The sequence below is a fragment of the Narcine bancroftii genome, chromosome 3, assembly GCF_036971445.1.
Source record: "Narcine bancroftii isolate sNarBan1 chromosome 3, sNarBan1.hap1, whole genome shotgun sequence".
NCBI lineage: Eukaryota > Metazoa > Chordata > Chondrichthyes > Torpediniformes > Narcinidae > Narcine > Narcine bancroftii.
Window position 1 is genome coordinate 229,765,889 of NC_091471.1, and position 18,175 is coordinate 229,784,063.

The 18,175-nt window shown below is 44.6% G+C and overlaps 2 protein-coding genes and 1 long non-coding RNA gene across 3 annotated transcripts in view; 2 read left to right on the forward strand and 1 right to left on the reverse strand.

The window, feature by feature from the left end:
* Positions 1–18,175, forward strand: part of LOC138758212 (zinc finger protein 850-like) — a 77,304-nt gene that overhangs the window by 34,225 nt on the left and 24,904 nt on the right.
* The window catches only part of LOC138758211 (zinc finger protein 420-like), a 33,800-nt gene continuing 16,765 nt past the window's right edge, over positions 1,141–18,175 (reverse strand). Inside the window, exon 2 of the mRNA XM_069926817.1 lies at positions 1,141–8,624. Within this exon, the coding sequence (XP_069782918.1) occupies positions 7,912–8,624 (713 nt within the window). The 3' untranslated portion in view covers positions 1,141–7,911. The remainder of the gene's footprint in view (positions 8,625–18,175) is intronic.
* LOC138758215 (uncharacterized) overlaps positions 9,130–18,175 on the forward strand; it is a 28,679-nt gene continuing 19,633 nt past the window's right edge. The window contains exon 1 of the long non-coding RNA XR_011354217.1: positions 9,130–9,219. This is a non-coding gene — a long non-coding RNA (uncharacterized lncRNA). The remainder of the gene's footprint in view (positions 9,220–18,175) is intronic.

Consider the following 18,175-nt stretch of genomic DNA (forward strand, 5'->3'; position numbering starts at 1 on the left):
TGAGCAGTTGTCATCAGGGGAACAAATTGAATGTGCAAAACTTGGACTGGAGTTTGAGTGAGAAAAACTAAGATTAGTGGATCCAGAGAGGAGCAAGAGAGAAGAAAGGAAGGTTGAGCTTGAATTAAAAAGCTTTGCCGAAAAGTAAAGGAGATTTAAGGCTAAGGAAGCCCAGAAACAACTCCAGCAGGGCGTGGTACCCATCTGTGTCAATCATACCGATGCCCAAGGAGAGTGTAGTAACCTGCTTCAATGACTATCGACCAGTAGCACTTACATCAACAGTGATGAAATGTTTTGATAGGCTGGTGATGAAGCAGATCAGCTCCTTTCTGAGCAGTGGCATAGATCCATTCCAGTTTGCCTATCGTAGTATCAGGTATATGGCACATGCCATCTCATTGGTTCTACACAAAGCCCTAGACTACCTGGACAGTGAATACACATCCATCAGGATGCCCTTTATCGACTACAAATCAGCATTTAACACCATCATACCCTCAAAACTGATGAGCAAATTCCAAGACCTGGGAGTTAGCACCCTACTGTGTAATTGGATCATGGGTTTCTTCACCTCCAGTCAAGGGAAGATTTGTAAAAATTTTTTCTCTACAATCTCGATCAGAACCAGAGCACCCCAGAGTTCAGTTCTTAGCCCTATGCTCTACTCACTTTACACCTACAACTGTGTAGCTTTGTACAGCAATAACACCATCTAGAAATTTGTATAAAGGATGGGGATCAGCAATAACACCATCTAGAAATTTGTATAAAGGATGGGGATCAGTTAGCGTTCAGGATGGAGATTGAAAACTTAGCTGAATGGTGCACCAACAACAACCTTGTACTCAGTGTCACCAAAACTAAGGAGCTGATGGTTTGTTTCAGGAAAGGAAAGCCAGAGATATACAATCCAGTTATTATTGGGGATCAGAGGTGGAGAGAGTGAGCACATTTAGGTTATTGGGAGTCACTGTCTCAGAGGTTCATTACTGTACCCAACACATTAATGGCATCATGAAGAAAGCACATTAGCACCTGTACTTCCTCACGATTTTGCAGAGGATTGGTATGATATCGGAAATCCTGGCAAATTTCTATAGATGTGTGATCGGCTCAATACATCCGCACAGTGTAATGTTCACTTTTCAATATTTTTATTGGTTCATCTAATAAATTTTGGATAGGAACCTAACAGTAGACGAAAATACTAACAAGTCTTTATAATACTAGAAATGGTATTAAACCTGTTACATTAACAAGAATGAAAGGAAACAAAAAACACTGTCAATTTCTCAATATCAATCCCCTCCCGACAGAGGCCACTAGTTTAACACAAACAGTTCACTAGTAAACCATGAAGTCAAAAACAAAAAAACACTAATTAATTTACAATTTTTGAAAATAATTAAGAAGCTGCAAAAGAAACAAAATGAACATTTATTTCCTGAGTGGAACACTTAATGTTTTACAAAGTCAAATATGCCATCACATCAGACAACCATTGGGTATGAGTGGGAGGGACAGCATCTTTCCACCTGATCAATGTGGCCCTTCTGGCGATAAGGGAAGTGAGGGCAAAAACATGGGATTGTGAAGCAGTCAACATCAAACCAGTAGGTCCACTTATTGCAAAGAGAGCAAGACAAGGATTTGGAATCAGAGTAACATTGAGAACAAAAGACAAAATACGAAACACCTCTTCCTAAAAATTAGAAGAACGTAACCAGAACATGATATTGCACAGTGTCATGTTGAAATCAGAATTAATTAATGGATTAGTTGAGGGGGTCTGTATTGGGAAGGGTTGTGGTGGTCATATAACAGCACTGCCCCTTACCTAGTCAAAGGACACACCAAAGTTTGGTTCTGCCCCACCTATTAGTGCACACCTTGCTGTTGGCCTCATGTAAGTGACCTGGACGGGACTTTCCAGCCTGCCTGTACATGGCCTTGGGTGATTGGCTGTTGTCATTGGATTAACCCTCCTGGCACTGAGCCACTGGAACCCTGTAAATGATCATGTCCAGAACCTTCAGCACTTTCTAGGTGCCATAAGCCCTTTGTTCTCTCTTTTTGCCGGCTTGGGACCAACCTGCTTCACTCTAGGCCTAGAAATATAGAAAGGTGCTGGAGAAACAATTGGTAAGATGTGCACTGTTAAAAGGGTTGGGAGCATTTAATTAGTGTCCCTTGTAGCACAAAGCCATGCCTGCACTGAGTCAAGGGGTGTGTGCGCGCGCGCACGCCCGCTGCGTACTTGCCTTCTGTAAATAAAATACTTCCCCATCAAAACTGTATTCAGAGTCCTTGCCTCTCAGATCTAATAACCCTGTTTCATCACTCACAACCGGGCCTCATTATTATTGGGAAGTGACCATGCAGAGGGTAAAGTTGTTCCTGCGCTGAGGTTGACTGCCATACCAAACGTCGAAACAAAGATATATGCTTATCCTATCCCTTGGGTGGATGATTGTGTGGACAAATTTGGAAAGGTGATGTTTTCTACAAAGTTGGACTTATTGAAAGGTTACTGGTGTGCTCCCTTAACAGAGAGAGGTAGGGAAATATTTACATTTGTGACCTTGTCAGGTTTATGAACTATCCACAGGTTTATCAACATGTTTATCTTTTTGGAATTATACTTCCACATAACGGGTTGCAGCTTTTTCTACATTGTTGACTAGAACAGCTGTGGAACCGTTCAATGGAAAGATTCTTATCCACCTAATTTGACTCAGTGGCTGTCCCAAATTATGTCATCTTTAAGTTTAATGAAAGTTAGGAGCTGTAAGTGAAACTTCTGTTAAATTTGAAGAGATTTGGCAAATTATTTCCACACCTTAGTAGAATTATTTTCCCTTCCTTACTATATTTTATTTCTTTCCTCTTTGTTGGTGAAGACCAGATGATCAATCTTTATTAATAAATTCTGAGAAAAGGCTTCCTAGACGTATATTTTTTTAGATTAGGTGGGGTTTTATATTTTTTTTTTCTTTTTTGAAGACTTCAGTTTGAGATGAGAACATATTTGTAAATTGTGGTGTAAAGCAATATGTTAAATCATATGATGTCACATTGTGTAATTTTCCCCTTTTGGATTATTTACTCCTATTCTCATCATGTATTGATCACCTATGATATGATTCACAAAAAGACTGAAAAAGAAAAGTTCTATATGAAAATAATGTTTTGCCATTTGGAATGAAGAATGCTCCAGGGACGTTCCAAAGAATGATTAATTCTATAACTCAAAGTTTATCTTCCCAATCTTTTTATTCATTTTAAGCATAGAAAAAGAAATGTAATATATAGAATGCGAGGTTACAGTGTGATAGGTACAGATTCTATCACCAATGTGTATATGTGTACATATGTACAGATGGTAGTGTAGGATGACTGTGATTGGCTGAGAATATACCCACACCTACTGGCAGGTCTTAAAGGATTGCTCCTAGCCAGACCAGGTCATTCTGGACTGGTCGATCTTCTTGTGATATGCTCCCGTGTTTTAGTTAATAACATTGTAATGCGCGTCAAAAGAACCAAAGACTTGTTGATCCAAACCGTGGCAATTATTCATCTGCGGCCATGACACGGAGGATCATGATGCCAACCTTGAGAAACTTTTTCAGACTGCAACTCGGCTGCACTTGACCTACAATTTTGACAAGTGTGTCTTCCGGACCACTCGGCTTGCAATTCTGGGCTGTGGGGTGGTCATACCGGATCCTGACCGCATGCGTCCCCTCATGGACTTGCCCCCCCCCCCTTCCATACCCAGAAGGCACTCAAACGCTGCCTGGGTTTTTTCTCCTACTATGCCCAACGGGTTCCACACTATGCCAACAAGGCATGGCCACTCATCAAGACCACCTCCTTCCCCCTGTCAACCGAAGCCGAAGCAGCCATCGACCGCATCAAATCGGACATTGCTGCTGCAACGCTGCACGCCATTGACGAATCCATTCCATTCCAAGTCGAAAGTGATGCGTCTGATTTTGCACTGGCTGCCACTTTGAACCAGGCTGGCCGGCCGGTTGCCTTCTTCTCTAGAACCCTCCAGGGTCTTGAGAGCCGACACTCCTCTATTGAGGAGGACCAGGCCATAGTCGAGGCAGTATGTCATTGGAGACACTACCTCACTGGCAAGTGCTTTACACTGCTGACCAACCAACGCGCAGTCTCCTTCATGTTTAGCAATACCCAGCGAGGCAAGATCAAGAATTACAAAATCGCCAGGTGGAGAATCGAACTCTCCACCTTTAATTATGACATACTGTATCGGCCAGGTAAACTCAACGACCCGCCAGATGCGCTATCCAGGGGAACTTGCGCCAACAGGAGCTCTGTCATCCAGGGGTCACTAGGTTCGCGCACTTTGTCAAATCTCACAACCTGTCCTACATGGTCGAGATTCGCTCCAAAACCCGGGCCTGCCCAGTGTGCGCTGAGTGCAAGCCCCACTTCCGTCCAGAGAACACCCACATCATCAAAGCCACCCGCCCCTTCGAGCATCTCAGCGTAGACTTCAAGGGGCCCCTACATCGACCAATCATAACACCTACATCCTTATGGCCATCGATGAGTACTCCCACTTCCCGTTCACTGTGCCCTACTCGGACATGACTGCCTCCTCAGATATAGAGGCCCTGCACAGCATCTTCACCATCTTCGGGTACTCCAGTTATATCCAGTGACAGGGGGTCCTCGTTTATGAGCGCGGAGCTGCGGCAGTACCTTCTGGAGCGTGGTATTACTTCAAGCAGGACTATCAGCTATAACCCACGTGGTAATGGCCAAGTCGAAATAGAGAATGCCGTCTGAAAAGCAGTTACACTTGCCCTCCGGTCCAAAGGTCTCCCCACCTCTCACTGGCAGGATGTGCTCACTAGTGCCCTACACACTATCCACTCCCTCCTATGCACCACGACCAATGCCACCCCACCATGAAAGGATGTTATCTTTCCCGAGGAAATCTGAGTTGGGTACAACCATACCAGCATGGCTCACAGTTCCCGGTCCAGTCCTTTTATGATGCCACGTCCGATACTCTAAGAATGACCCCGGTTGACCGAGTGACTCTGCTCCATGTGAACCTGCATTATGCCTACGTTGAGTACCCAGACGGACGGGAGGACACAGTCTCAGTAAGGGACCTAGCCCAAATTGGATCAGACGCAGCAGTGCCTTTAACCCAACCTCCCCCCTATTCCTTCTCCCCCAGGTCATGTGCTTGAACAGAGGGGCCAACAACACCCTAACCTCCATTCACCCTGGGGTCAGTTCTCAAAGAAGGGGTGAATGTGATAGTACAGATGGTAGTGTAGGATGACTGTGATTGGCTGAGAGTGTAGCCACACCTACTGACAGGTCTTAAAGGATTGCTCCTAGCCAGACCAGGCTAATAATAGCCTTGGTTTGGATCAACAAGTCTTTGGTTCTTGGTCTTTGGTTCTTTCGACGTGCATTACATACAGATTCTAAATATCCATCATAAACAAACAGGAATTGATTCCCCACACTCTATTGTTCAAATTATAAAAACAGTCAAGAGGATATATAATCTGAATGAACTAATCCTAAACTAAATAAAGTAGCCTGACCCCCTAACCTCATAGTGGAAATTAGAAGTTAGGATGCCTTAAAGGAATAAAATTCAATAATAAACAAAAAAAGTTCCGTAAGGTCAATGAGAATAGTTGACATGAAAGGAAAAACAATAACACACCATATTGTATTAAAGCAGATTTAAAATCATGAAACAAATTCATAAACCGGTGCAACATTCTCTCAAATTTAATATCAGTATCAGTTAAAGCACATCCAATCTTCGCTAAATTCAAACACTGGCACATCCACTGAACGTAAGGAGGCGGAATCGAATCTGTCCACCTAAATAGATCTTCTCGCCAGAAGCATCGTGAATGCAACAACATGGCGATCAGATGGTGACAGATGAATATCTTCCGTCACCCCTCCAAAAAATGCAGTAATTGGATTCACCTGTAAATTAACAGCTAAAATTGTATATAAAATATAAAAACGTTCTTTCCAATAAGATTCCAATGCCGGACAAACCAAAATAAGTGAAGTAATGATGCCACCTGTTGTTACACCTGCATATCTCAAGGTTTCAACCACACTGATGCTTATATTGATGATTTCATTGTAGGGAATGACATATGGGAAGCACATATGTCTGAGTTTGAGAGATTGTTTGACAATCTTTCAAAAGCAAACCTACTAAAAGTGTATTTGGCTATGCTACTGTGACTTTTCTTGGTTACATTGTTAATCAGGACAAGTTGGTATCTGTTCAGGCAAAAGTTCAGACGAATTCTGAGTTTCCTATCTCCACAGGTAAGAAAGCATTAGGATGTTTTTGGGAATGGTTGGGTTTTATAGAAAGTTCAGTAAAAATGACACTGATTGCCTTTCAAGATGTTATCTTTGCAACGTTGCTAAAAAATGTTATATTTTTCAGTATTATGTCATGTAAAGTTTGAAATATTGTAGGTTGCAGTTAATTTTTTCTTACAGTTCAAAATGTTCTTTGCTGGTGGGAGGTATTACATGCTTCAATTTTTCAGTTCATTTTCATTTGTGTGGGACTGCCACATGAAGAGAACAAATGTTACAAAACCCTGCAGGCTTTGAACTGACAGCAGGCTGAAGACAGCGTGTTCCTAAATTAGATGCATCTGGAGACAGAGGAAGTGTACATGCAGAGACCATGTGATGAACAGATTAAAGATTCACTACTGAGTTTGCTCAGAGTCATTTTGAGAAAGCAGTGCTGTGGAGCAGAACTCTTGGAAGTAATACAGTCCTGAAGTGGACATGTGTGTGGTTGTAGACAAACTGTCCAATTTCCCCATGTATTAGGGGAATGAGTAGTGGCCATTGTATGGACACTGCATGATTTGAAGGGATACTGTGCTGAATGTGGCCTTGTGTGGTGATCGTTGATTTCTCCAACTTAGAGAATGAGAATACCATTGTGTGACCAAAAAGTGACAGTCACTGTGAACAGCTGACCCACAGAAAGGGTTCTGGAAGCAGTAAAATACTATGTTTGAATTGAGACCATTGAGAGGGTCACTTCGAATGACTGACCCACGAAAGGGTTTGTGGAAGCTTTGTGAGCATCATTCACTTCATGTCCCAATACCAAAAGAGAGGGGAGTTTTGGTTGCCACCTGCCTGAAAAGGGCATTGTTTTGAAAGCAGCTCAACAAGGATTTTGTGAGTATAAACACAAAAGTTACCCCTGTCTCTCTCACCCATTTCATGAACTGCTTCGCATCCATCTAAACCAATGGTTTTCAAATTGCCCTGCTAAACTGTGCAATTTATATTTCCACTCAATTTAGTCATCAGAAACTAAGATAAACTACCCTCTGTTCCCTCTTGTAGATTGTTAAAGCCTGCATATCTCATCCCTCTAAGGCCTGCGTGTCACATCCCTCTTAGGACCGTGTGTCACACAAATTTCAAGCCTACGTATCAACACTGAATTTCCAGAACTGAACTTTGAACTGTTACAAGAATTGGGCCTTGAGCTGCAGTGGCTTGAAGTATCCCACACACACACCAGTATATTCACGCATAGTTAGGGAATGTTTAAATAAATGATTTATCTTTAGATGATATATTATTGTTAATTAATAATTAAAAATATTTTTTTTAAATATAACAATCCCTGGGCTCATTTCTATAACTGTTGTCTGGAATGTAACATGTGACAATAGACCTGAACCTGAAAAAAATGCCAAGACCTGTTTTGAATTTTTGCCTCAATAACCACAAGACTCCAGTCCCTCCTAGTGTTTGTGTGAGTGATGTTTAAATATTCCACATTCTACAAACTTTATGTGTGAACTCGCTGGGGTTTCATGTTCGATTGTGTCAACTCCTTGCTGCACTTGGAACAGTTGAACGGCCTCTCCCTGTGTGGACCCGCTGGTGCCTCAGCAGGTGGGAGACCTGGGTAAAGCCCTTGCTGCATTCAGGGCAAGTGAAGTGCATCTCACCAGTGTGGACGCGCCAATGCATCTCAAGACTGTACAACTTGCTGAAGCCCTTCTTGCATTCGGGACAGATGTACGGTTTTTGCCCGGTGTGGACCCACTGGTGGGTGAGCAGTTGAGAGTGTGTGATGAAACCCTTTGCACACTTGGAGCAGGTGAACGGCTTTTCCCCGGTGTGGACCCGTTGGTGGTTCCGCAGGTCGGAAGACTGGATGAAGCCCTTTCCACACTCAGAGCAGGTGAACGGGCTCTCCCCGGTGTGGACCCGCTGGTGGATCAACAGTTCAGAGGACTGGATGAAACCCTTCCCACAATCGGAGCAGGTGAACGGCCTCTCCCCGGTGTGGACCCGCTGGTGGGTCCGCAGGTGGGTGGACTGGATAAAGCCCTTCCCACACTCCGAGCAGGTGAACGGCCTCTCCCCGGTGTGGACCCGCTGGTGGGTCTGCAGGTGCGAGGACTGGATAAAACATTTCCCGCATTCGGGGCAGGTGAAGGGCCTCTCCCCGGTGTGGACCCGCCGGTGCATCATTAACTCACTCGACTTTTTAAAGTTCTTCCCGCAGTCGGAGCACTGAAACGAGTTCATCGCTGTGGGGACGAGATTTGACCAAACGATGCAGTTCTACCCCGGGACGCACAGCCGGTGTTCAGACCGTTGGAGGCTCCGTGAGACCCGGGCAGTGGGTTAAATCAACACCGAGACTGGGACTCGGGCCCGGACCTGGGGAAAGCGTCCTATAGCCGCGCGTTGCAAGCCCGGGAACCGCGGGAGCCCTCCGTTCCGGGACGCGGTGCTGCTGCTCCCGGCGCTGAATCGCCTTCGCTCCCCGACAAGTGTCTTCCCCGCGTTTCTGGCGCTCCAGCGCGTTCAAAGAAACGAGCAGAGAAAGAGGTGACTGCGGGGCAGAGACACGGAAGCAGAACGAACTTCCGCCTCCTTGCCCCACAGCCTGATAGCCAATGGGCGGGGGCATTGGCGGCGTGCCTCTTTGATGGAAGAAACCAGCGAATAGGAGCGCGTAGGAGGCGGGAGCAGAGCCCGCTTACCTGCATTTAAAGGGCTGCGGCTCCTCCCCCACCCCGGTTAGGCGAAAACGCCACAGGATTGTAACCGGAGTTTCGGGAGGAGAGGCTCACCGTTTCTTTATTGGTCTCGGTCCAAAGGCTGGGGTTCGCATTCAAGGTGAGACGGAGCAAAGGGGGGGCCACTGGAAGTGCCATGCCTAAAAATTTTACACACCGTCTAAATGCACAAAAACAGCACCAACCCCCTCCCTATCCCCACCCAACAAACCTGCAATTTTCCCAAATATACCCTAATACCAAAACACTGCAGTTAGCCAATACCCACTCTCCCTGTCTCTGTCACTCTCTCTGGTCCCCTGCTCCCTTCCCCGTCTCTGGAAATACCTCCGGTCCCCACACCCCTCCATTTCACTGTAATCCCCTCCCGTCCTCTGCACGCCTCCCTGTCTCTGTAATCTTCTCTGGTTCCCTACACCTCTCCCTGGTTCTGTAACCCCAAGCCCCCCCCCTCCCCCAGTCCCCTACACATCTCTCTGTCTGTGTAATCCCTTCCGGTCCCCAAACCCCTCTCTTGTTATGTAAACACACCCCTCCCCCCCCCCCACCTCCCGTCCCCTACACCCCTCTCTGTGTCAGTAACCCCAACCTGTTCCCTACTCCCCTGTATTCTGAGGTGGGAGCTTACATCAGTGAGGAGTTTGGGAGATGGCAAATTTGAAACGACAAGATGGTAGATAACAACTGCACCTGCCTTAATGTCCCCTCCCTCGTGCCTCACCATTCACTCCCCTCACTCCTCACTGTACCATCCTTGCTGTCAGAAATAAAACTTCTCACACATGAGTCTCTTTAAAACTGATGACACGACAAGCTTTATTTACAAGTCTGCAGAGTTGGACTCAACTGGTTTCTCACCAGTTAAGCCCCGATACATACAGTGCATTGATTTTTATACCTTTATTATTTGCCCTTCCCCTTCTTATTAATACTGTTTTAATTGGTTAGTATTACAAAAACATTCTAAGTATAACTGCATTATTAATTATCACGTTCGTTACGTACGCTGTGAACTCTACATTCACTGAATTCTGTTTCTCACACTTCTTATCAATCCTTTGTCTCCTGCATGTCTCTCACTATGACCATGAAAAGATAGGTTTAAAAAAACATATTCAGCAGCTCCTTCTGTCCTTGACTGCTAGTAAACTCTCTGTCCATTCTGGCTTCCCTGTTTATGATTAATCATCACATTTTAACTTAAGTCTTTTTAACCTAAATTCTCTATATCACAATCCACCCCTTTCTCTCTTTAAAATGTGTTGAATATATGTATAGATATGAATGGGGATTCTAAGCTAGGGAAGAGAAATGTTTTATGATACATTAATCTCACGCTGAAATAAAAGTCTTACAGGGTCTCCCATCCCCCCTGGTTGCATAGCTTGTTCGACCATGGAAATCACCAGGCTGCGTAGACAGGGAATAATACAGGGCAAAATAAGTAGGAGGAATAAAATACCTCCGATGACCCACAAGAAGGTACGCCACCAGGTTCCTCCAAACCATTTGTCCATCCAATTAAATTGTGGGAAAGGATGCCAGGTTTGAACCGGTACATGGGACAATGTACGAATATTATCAGCGATTTTACGAATGGCTTTTCCATTATCATCAATCTGTAAGCAGCAGTTAGTCAAATTAAGTTTGCCACATACACCTCCTTCCGTGGCTAGGAGATAGTCTAGGGCTAGACGGTTCTGATATATAGCAGAACGCATTTGACCTTGCTGGGATGCAAGTAATTGCAGGGCTATAGCTGTTTGATTTGTAACAATTTCAAGCACTGCTTGTAAGCGAATTATGCAATTTAACATATATATAGGAGTACGATAACCCCAAGATCCATCTTGAGCCCATGTAGCGGGACCATAATATTGAATTATGCGCTCTGGAGGCCAATCATCTCTCCATTCTCCCAAATGTACCGTGGTAGAGCGGGGTTCACGATGTAATGTATCAAAGACCTTCACGCCTAATTTATGACCGTGATCGTGGGGTAGAAGGAAAAATTCTGGGCGGATTATTCCTAGGAAACAAGTTCCACTCCACTGTGAGGGAAGACGAGTATAAGCTTTATTACCACATACCCAGAATAATCCATTTGGGGATACTCCATACCCCCTTTCCCAAACTCTTTTAAGAACAGGATTTGATTGGTATGGTCCTGTGATGGTGGAAGTGGTACAATTCCAAAACTGAATACTGCTATTAGATAGGGGTAGGCAATTAGTTTTAAAAACAGTGGATAAGAACCAAGTCTGAGGTTTAGGAAACCAAGTGAAAACACCAGGTGAAATGCGAATCCATACAGCCTTGCAGGGACTTTCTCCTACTGGGTATTTGCCGGCTCGTGAGAGACAATAAAAACCAGAGGGGACGTTAGAGAGAGACCAGGTTTCTCTTGATCTCGTTCGGTTAGTTGTCCAAATGCGGGAAATCATGGTCAATGAATTGAGAGGTTCTCCCCACCAAGGCCATTGTTCTGACATCCGTGGACCCCCGCAGACCCAACAATTAGTTACATTAAAAGTTCCTGCAATTTTAGTTGCCAGATCTACAAAAAGGTTATCTCCCCCAATTGCATTACCGAAACTTACATGGTTATTTGGATGGACTCGAACTAAGTCCGGCTGTCTTAAAGGGACAGGCAATTTCAAGTGTGGAGTGTAACTTTTCATTGGAACAGTACGTTGGTGTATGCAAAACCAGAGTCCATCAGGGCATGGTGGGCTTGAGTCACCTTTCCAACCATTAAGAGGGAAAGGAGTGGTATTAGGAATCTGTATATAATGACCCATATTATTTCCTTCTTTTTCCACACAAGGGGTATATGGATGTTGGGTGGTATTTTCTGCCCAACATTTCTCAGGAACTGAGGTATGGGAAATAAAATTACCTTCCTTTCTTCCCCAAATGTGGTCCTGAAACAGGACCACTGTATCTCTGCATTTCTTACATTTCACACCTGATAAAGACATAGGCAAACTAAGAAAAATCAAAGAACATAACAATAACATTGTGAATTAAGTCTTTTTGCGAAATCGTAAGGTAAGAGGTTTTTCTCCAGGAATACAAGTCCAATCTGAGTTCGTATCAGGGTCCTGTGGCGCCTCTACAGGTCCCTTAAATCTGGATGCGTGTGTCCACCCCTTCTCTCTTGTTCGTGCTGCAGCTTCTGTAGTTAAGAGAACTTGGTATGGACCTTCCCACTGGGGCTGGAGCTTTTCAGTCTTCCAGGTCTTGATAAGAATCCAGTCTCCTGGTTCCACTTTGTGTAAAGAAAAGTCTAGAGGCGGTGTTTGTGCCAATAGTCCTCTCTTTCGTAAATCTGTAAGAGAGCGTGACAGTGCCTGTAAATAGTTCCTAACAAATATATCCCCTTCCCCCAAGGTGGGACACCCCTCAACTGTACTCCAGAAGGGAAGCCCAAACATCATTTCATAAGGGGACAGCCCTACATCTTTTCGTGGGGCAGTACGAATTCTTAATAAGGCTAGGGGCAGACACTTTATCCAAGGCATTTTAGTTTCCACCATTAACTTTGTCAATTGGATTTTTAGTGTTCCATTCATACGTTCGACCTTCCCTGAGCTTTGTGGATGCCAAGGGGTATGTAATTTCCAAGAGACCTGTAATGCATCACAAATCAATTGCTGGATTTTTGAAGAAAAATGTGGACCCCTGTCTGAGTCTATAGAATCCATTATACCATATCTGGGGATTATCTGCTCTAGGAGGAGGCGAGCTACTGTAGAGGCTGTAGTATTTATTGTTGGGAAGGCTTCTACCCATCGGGTAAAGTGATCTATTATCACCAACAGATATTTCCATCTTTGAACTTGAGGTAACTCTGTGAAGTCGATCTGGATACGTTGAAAAGGGCGTATGGCTAATGGTTGACCTCCCATGGTCCCTGTCCTCATTATCTTCTTATTAATTTTTGTGCATAGGTAACAATTTTGCACCTCTTGTTGGGCCAAGGTGTAGATTCCCTTACACACATATTCTCGAAGCACTGTGTCACATAAGGCTTGAGTGCCCCAGTGGCTCTGTTGATGCAGGTGTTTTAAAATGTTGCGAGTTATTTCTTTATTTAGAACAGTTCTTCCATCTGGTGTTTTCCATGTTCCATCAGGTAATTGGCTTGCGCCCAGCTGATCCATGTTCTTTTCTTCCTTAGCAGTGAAAATGGGAGCTGTCTTTATGCCTTGCCTTATTGGGATTAAAGTCAGCAAACGGACTTCTTGTTGCATGGCTGCTCTTTTGGCTTCTTCATCAGCCAGTCTGTTTCCAATTGCTGTCGGGTTATCTCCCCTTTGATGGCTTGGTATGTAGACCACTGCTATTTCTTGGGGTAATGTTAAGGCTTCTAAAGTCAGAGTAATCATCTGTTCGTGTGCCAATTCCTTTCCTCTTGATGTAATTAGACCACGCTCCTTCCAGATCTTACCAAAGGTATGCACTACCCCGTATGCGTATTTGGAATCTGTGTAAATCGTTCCAATTTTCTTTGCCAGTATTCTGAGGGCTCTCTGCAAGGCATATAGTTCACAGGATTGTGCTGACCAGCTTCCGGGTAGTCTCGTGGATTCTACTACTTTCCAAGTATTTCCTTCTATTATAGCATACCCATTTCTTCTCATTCTGTCAACACATCTGGCGGAGCCGTCAATGTAGAATTCATATCCTTCTCCCAGCGGAGTATCGCAAAGGTCTTCTCGGGTCTTGGTCTGAAGATCTGTCAACTCGACACAGTCATGCTCCACCTCTTTCTCTGTTTCACTGCCGTATAAAAACTGAGCTGGGTTGCAGCTATTAATTTTTGCAAACTGTAAATCTTCTCCAACCATTAAAATGGTTTCATACTTTAATATACGAGAATCAGTCAGCCATCGATGGGCAGTTTGTGTTAATAAAACACTCACAGAATGGGAGGTGTACACAGTCATCTTTCCTCCAAAAGTAAGTTTACGTGCTTCCTCTACCAACAGAGCAGCAGCCGCTACTCCCTGGATACACGTCGGCCATCCGCGAGACACTGGGTCCATCATTTTGGAAAGGAAAGCCACTGGGTGTTGCTGACCACCTTTTTCCTGTGTTAAAACTCCCACAGCTGTTCCTTGGTTATGAGTGACAAATAGCTGGAAGGGCTGTTTTAAAGAGGGCAGAGTGAGCACTGGGGCTCGTGTTAGGCGATGTTTCAAGTCCTCGAACCATCCCTCCTCCTCCTGGGTCCATTTCAATGGATAGTCATTTTCATTTGTCAGTTTATCATACATAAACTTCACCAAAGCTGAGTAGTCCTCTATCCATAACCTACAGTATCCTAAGAGTCCCAGGAATTGTCTTATTTCCTTCTTATTACGGGGTAAAGGCATTCTAGTGATTCCCGCAATTCGTTCAGGGGTAATTCGTTTCTGTCCTTTACTTATCTGGTGTCCCAGATATATCACAGTTTTCTCAACAAACTGTAACTTGTTTCTGGACACTCGTAGACCCTTTTTCCCCAGATAATTCAAGAGTCTAATGGTCTCTCTCCTCATTTCTTGTTCCTTGGGTCCTGATAATAGTAAATCATCCACATACTGCATTAGTTGGGAATCATCAGATTGTGGATAGTCCATCAGGATTTGTTCTAGCATTTGTCCAAACAGGTTTGGAGATTCAGTGAACCCTTGGGGCAATACAGTCCACCGAAACTGTCTCCGTCTACCTGTCCATGGATTTTCCCATTCAAACGCAAACATATCTCTACTTTCCTCTTCTAACGGACAAGTCCAGAAGGCATCCTTCAAGTCGATAACACTAAACCACTCATGGTCTGGGGGAATCCGACTCATAATAGTATAGGGATTAGGCACCACTGGGTGGCGGGTCTGAACAATAGCATTCAAACTTCTTAGATCCTGAACTAGGCGATAGGATCCATCTGACTTTTTACTGGGAGTATAGGGGTGTTATAAGGTGACATGCATTCTTCTAATAGTCCGTCTCGTATTAAAGTCTCAATTACCGGCTGTAGCCCTTTTCTCCCTTCCAAAGAAATAGGATACTGACGTTTCCTTACCGGCTGATGACCTGGTATTAATGTGACATGTAAAGGTGGGATGTCCAGACCTCCTCGATTTCCCTCCTTATACCAGACTCTCTCGTCAATCTGCCGTTCATCCTCTTCCTTTAAAGCGCAGAGGTGGACTCGCACTTCTCCGTCCACAGGGAGAGCACCCAAACCTAGGAGAGCCTGTAAGTCCCTTCCTAGGAGGTTAAATCCAGCCGAAGGTAATAACAAGAGGTCTTGTACCCCTTCTCTTTCTTCCAGTTTCACTGTTACTTGGGGAATTATTGATACCATTCTGGGAGCTCCTTCTATCCCAGAAATTGTCAAATTACTTTTTATAGGCTCAGTTCCGATTGGCACAGTTATTACACTACTTCGTTCCGCTCCTGTGTCCACCATAAACACCACCTCTTCTCCCTTGGGACCAATTTTTAGTTTTACCAGGGGTTCCCTCTTATATTTGGTCCCTAACATTTGGAACCCCTGACACCCCTAATCTTTTTCCATAAGTTCGAGGGCACGCAATTCCCTCTTGTATTGGGGGCATTCCCTCTTAAAGTGTCCTTCCTCATTGCAGTAATAGCATTTAACAAATCTCCGGGGTCTTCCCTCTCTTGGATATTTTGGATTGTTTAGAGGAAGGTTTTGTTTTCTTTCCCCTCTGGATTCAGCATTCATCTGTCGGATAGTCTGTACCATAACCTTTGTCGCCTTCTTTTGATCTTCTTCTTCTCTCTGCACATATACTTTTTGTGCCTTTTTTAACAGTTCACTTAGGGGTTTTTCACTCCAGTCCTCCTCCTTTTCTAGTTTCTTTCTAATGTCTTGCCATAATTTGGAAACAAATTCAATTCGAATAAGCTGTTCACCCATTGGTGTACTAGGGTCCACACCAGCATACTGTTGGACATTCTTTCTCACCCTCTCCAAAAAATCAGTAGGGGACTCGTCTTTCCCCTGGTGGTTCCCAAATGCCTTGGTAAAATTGTGACCCTTTGGCACAGCCTCCCGTATCCCTTTAATTGTCCACTCTCTATATTGTCTCATACTTGCCAATCCCTCGGGTGTTCGTTTGTCCCACCTGGGTTCATTTAAGGGATATTTTTGTTCATGGGGTCTAGGGTCCCCAGGTTGTTCATATTCCCACATGAGGAGGGCAGCCCGTCGAATCATCTGCCTCTCCTGGGGTGAAAATAATGTTCCCATTATTGCCTGCATCTCTTCCCACGTATATGTGTTTGGTCCCAAGAATTGGTCAAGCTGTTCAGCCAGTCCTATAGGATCTTCCAATAACTTTTTCATTTCTTTCTTAAATCCCCGCACCTCTGTACTAGTTAGGGGAACATTCACATATCCCGTTCCCCCTCCCGGTCCTCCCATAGGAACTTCTCTCAGGGGATTTAGGTTTATTGAAAACTTTGATGGTCCTGGACCAGTCTGGGATCTTGTCCAGGGTCGGTTTACCGGTGGAAGTTTAGGGTCCGACTCCCTTAATTCATCCTTTTTATCCCGGCCCCCTTCGGGGCAATCAGATTCATCACCTTTCCCCTCCGGTAATAAGCTTTCCTCGGGCGCAGTAGGCACCGGGGGAATATAAGGAGGGGGAAGGTTGTCCAGAGGTTCCCATTTCTTTTCTCCTGCCACTCTCAATTTAAAACATTCTGTTAAGGATCCTGGCCAGGGAACCCAACAAAATGCATATGCTGACTCTTCTTGATTCACCTTTGGTCTCGAATTTACATATATGTTTAATGCTTGTCTAACCCAATCCTCATCAGATCCAAATTTCGGCCACCAGACCGAGGAACCTTTAATAGGTTGTTTTGACCAAAGGAGACAATATTGGACCATCTTTTTCTTGTTTTTGTCCCGATATCTTTTACTATCCCAATTTTCAAACATTCTCCCCAAAGGGCTGTCAAGGGGTACTCCCAGGAATTGTCCTGAATTTTCAGACGAGCCCTTAGATTTTGATCCTCCCATTTTCCCACCTAGATCTGTTTATCGTTGCTGAGGACCCTCTCGCTCTGGACCCTACTCCCTTCCTCTCAGACGCCTCGTCGGAGGTGCTGTCCCTCCTTCGGTTACCGCTGAGGTTTTCCTGGGGTTGACCCCTCTCTTCTCGGCACTTCGTCGGAGGTGCTGTCCCTCCTTCGGTTACCGCCGAGGTTTCCCTGGGGTCTATCCTAGAGTCCCGCGACAGGGTTCTCACACAACGACAAAAGATCTATACTTAATCTATTCCGTTAGGTTTTTATCCAAACAGGTGTATCCCATTACACCTGTTACCCAATCCCCACACCACAATCGTAAGTCGTCACTTACCGGTGTCTTCCCGGGGATTGAACCGTCACCCTTCTCCTCTCCGTCTTGTCGTGTCACCCTGTCCGGATACCACTTGCTCAAGCCGCCCGAAGCGACGAGCAAGGGACTAGGAGCCGCTGAACTCAGCGGGGTGCACCGCCTCCGATGTCCCTCTTCTCGCCTCCCCTCACGGCCGGAGTGTAGATCCCGGACGAGCCCCCATTTGTCAGAAATAAAACTTCTCACACATGAGTCTCTTTAAAACTGATGACACGACAAGCTTTATTTACAAGTCTGCAGAGTTGGACTCAACTGGTTTCTCACCAGTTAAGCCCCGATACATACAGTGCATTGATTTTTATACCTTTATTATTTGCCCTTCCCCTTCTTATTAATACTGTTTTAATTGGTTAGTATTACAAAAACATTCTAAGTATAACTGCATTATTAATTATCACGTTCGTTACGTACGCTGTGAACTCTACATTCACTGAATTCTGTTTCTCACACTTCTTATCAATCCTTTGTCTCCTGCATGTCTCTCACTATGACCATGAAAAGATAGGTTTAAAAAAAACATATTCAGCAGCTCCTTCTGTCCTTGACTGCTAGTAAACTCTCTGTCCATTCTGGCTTCCCTGTTTATGATTAATCATCACATTTTAACTTAAGTCTTTTTAACCTAAATTCT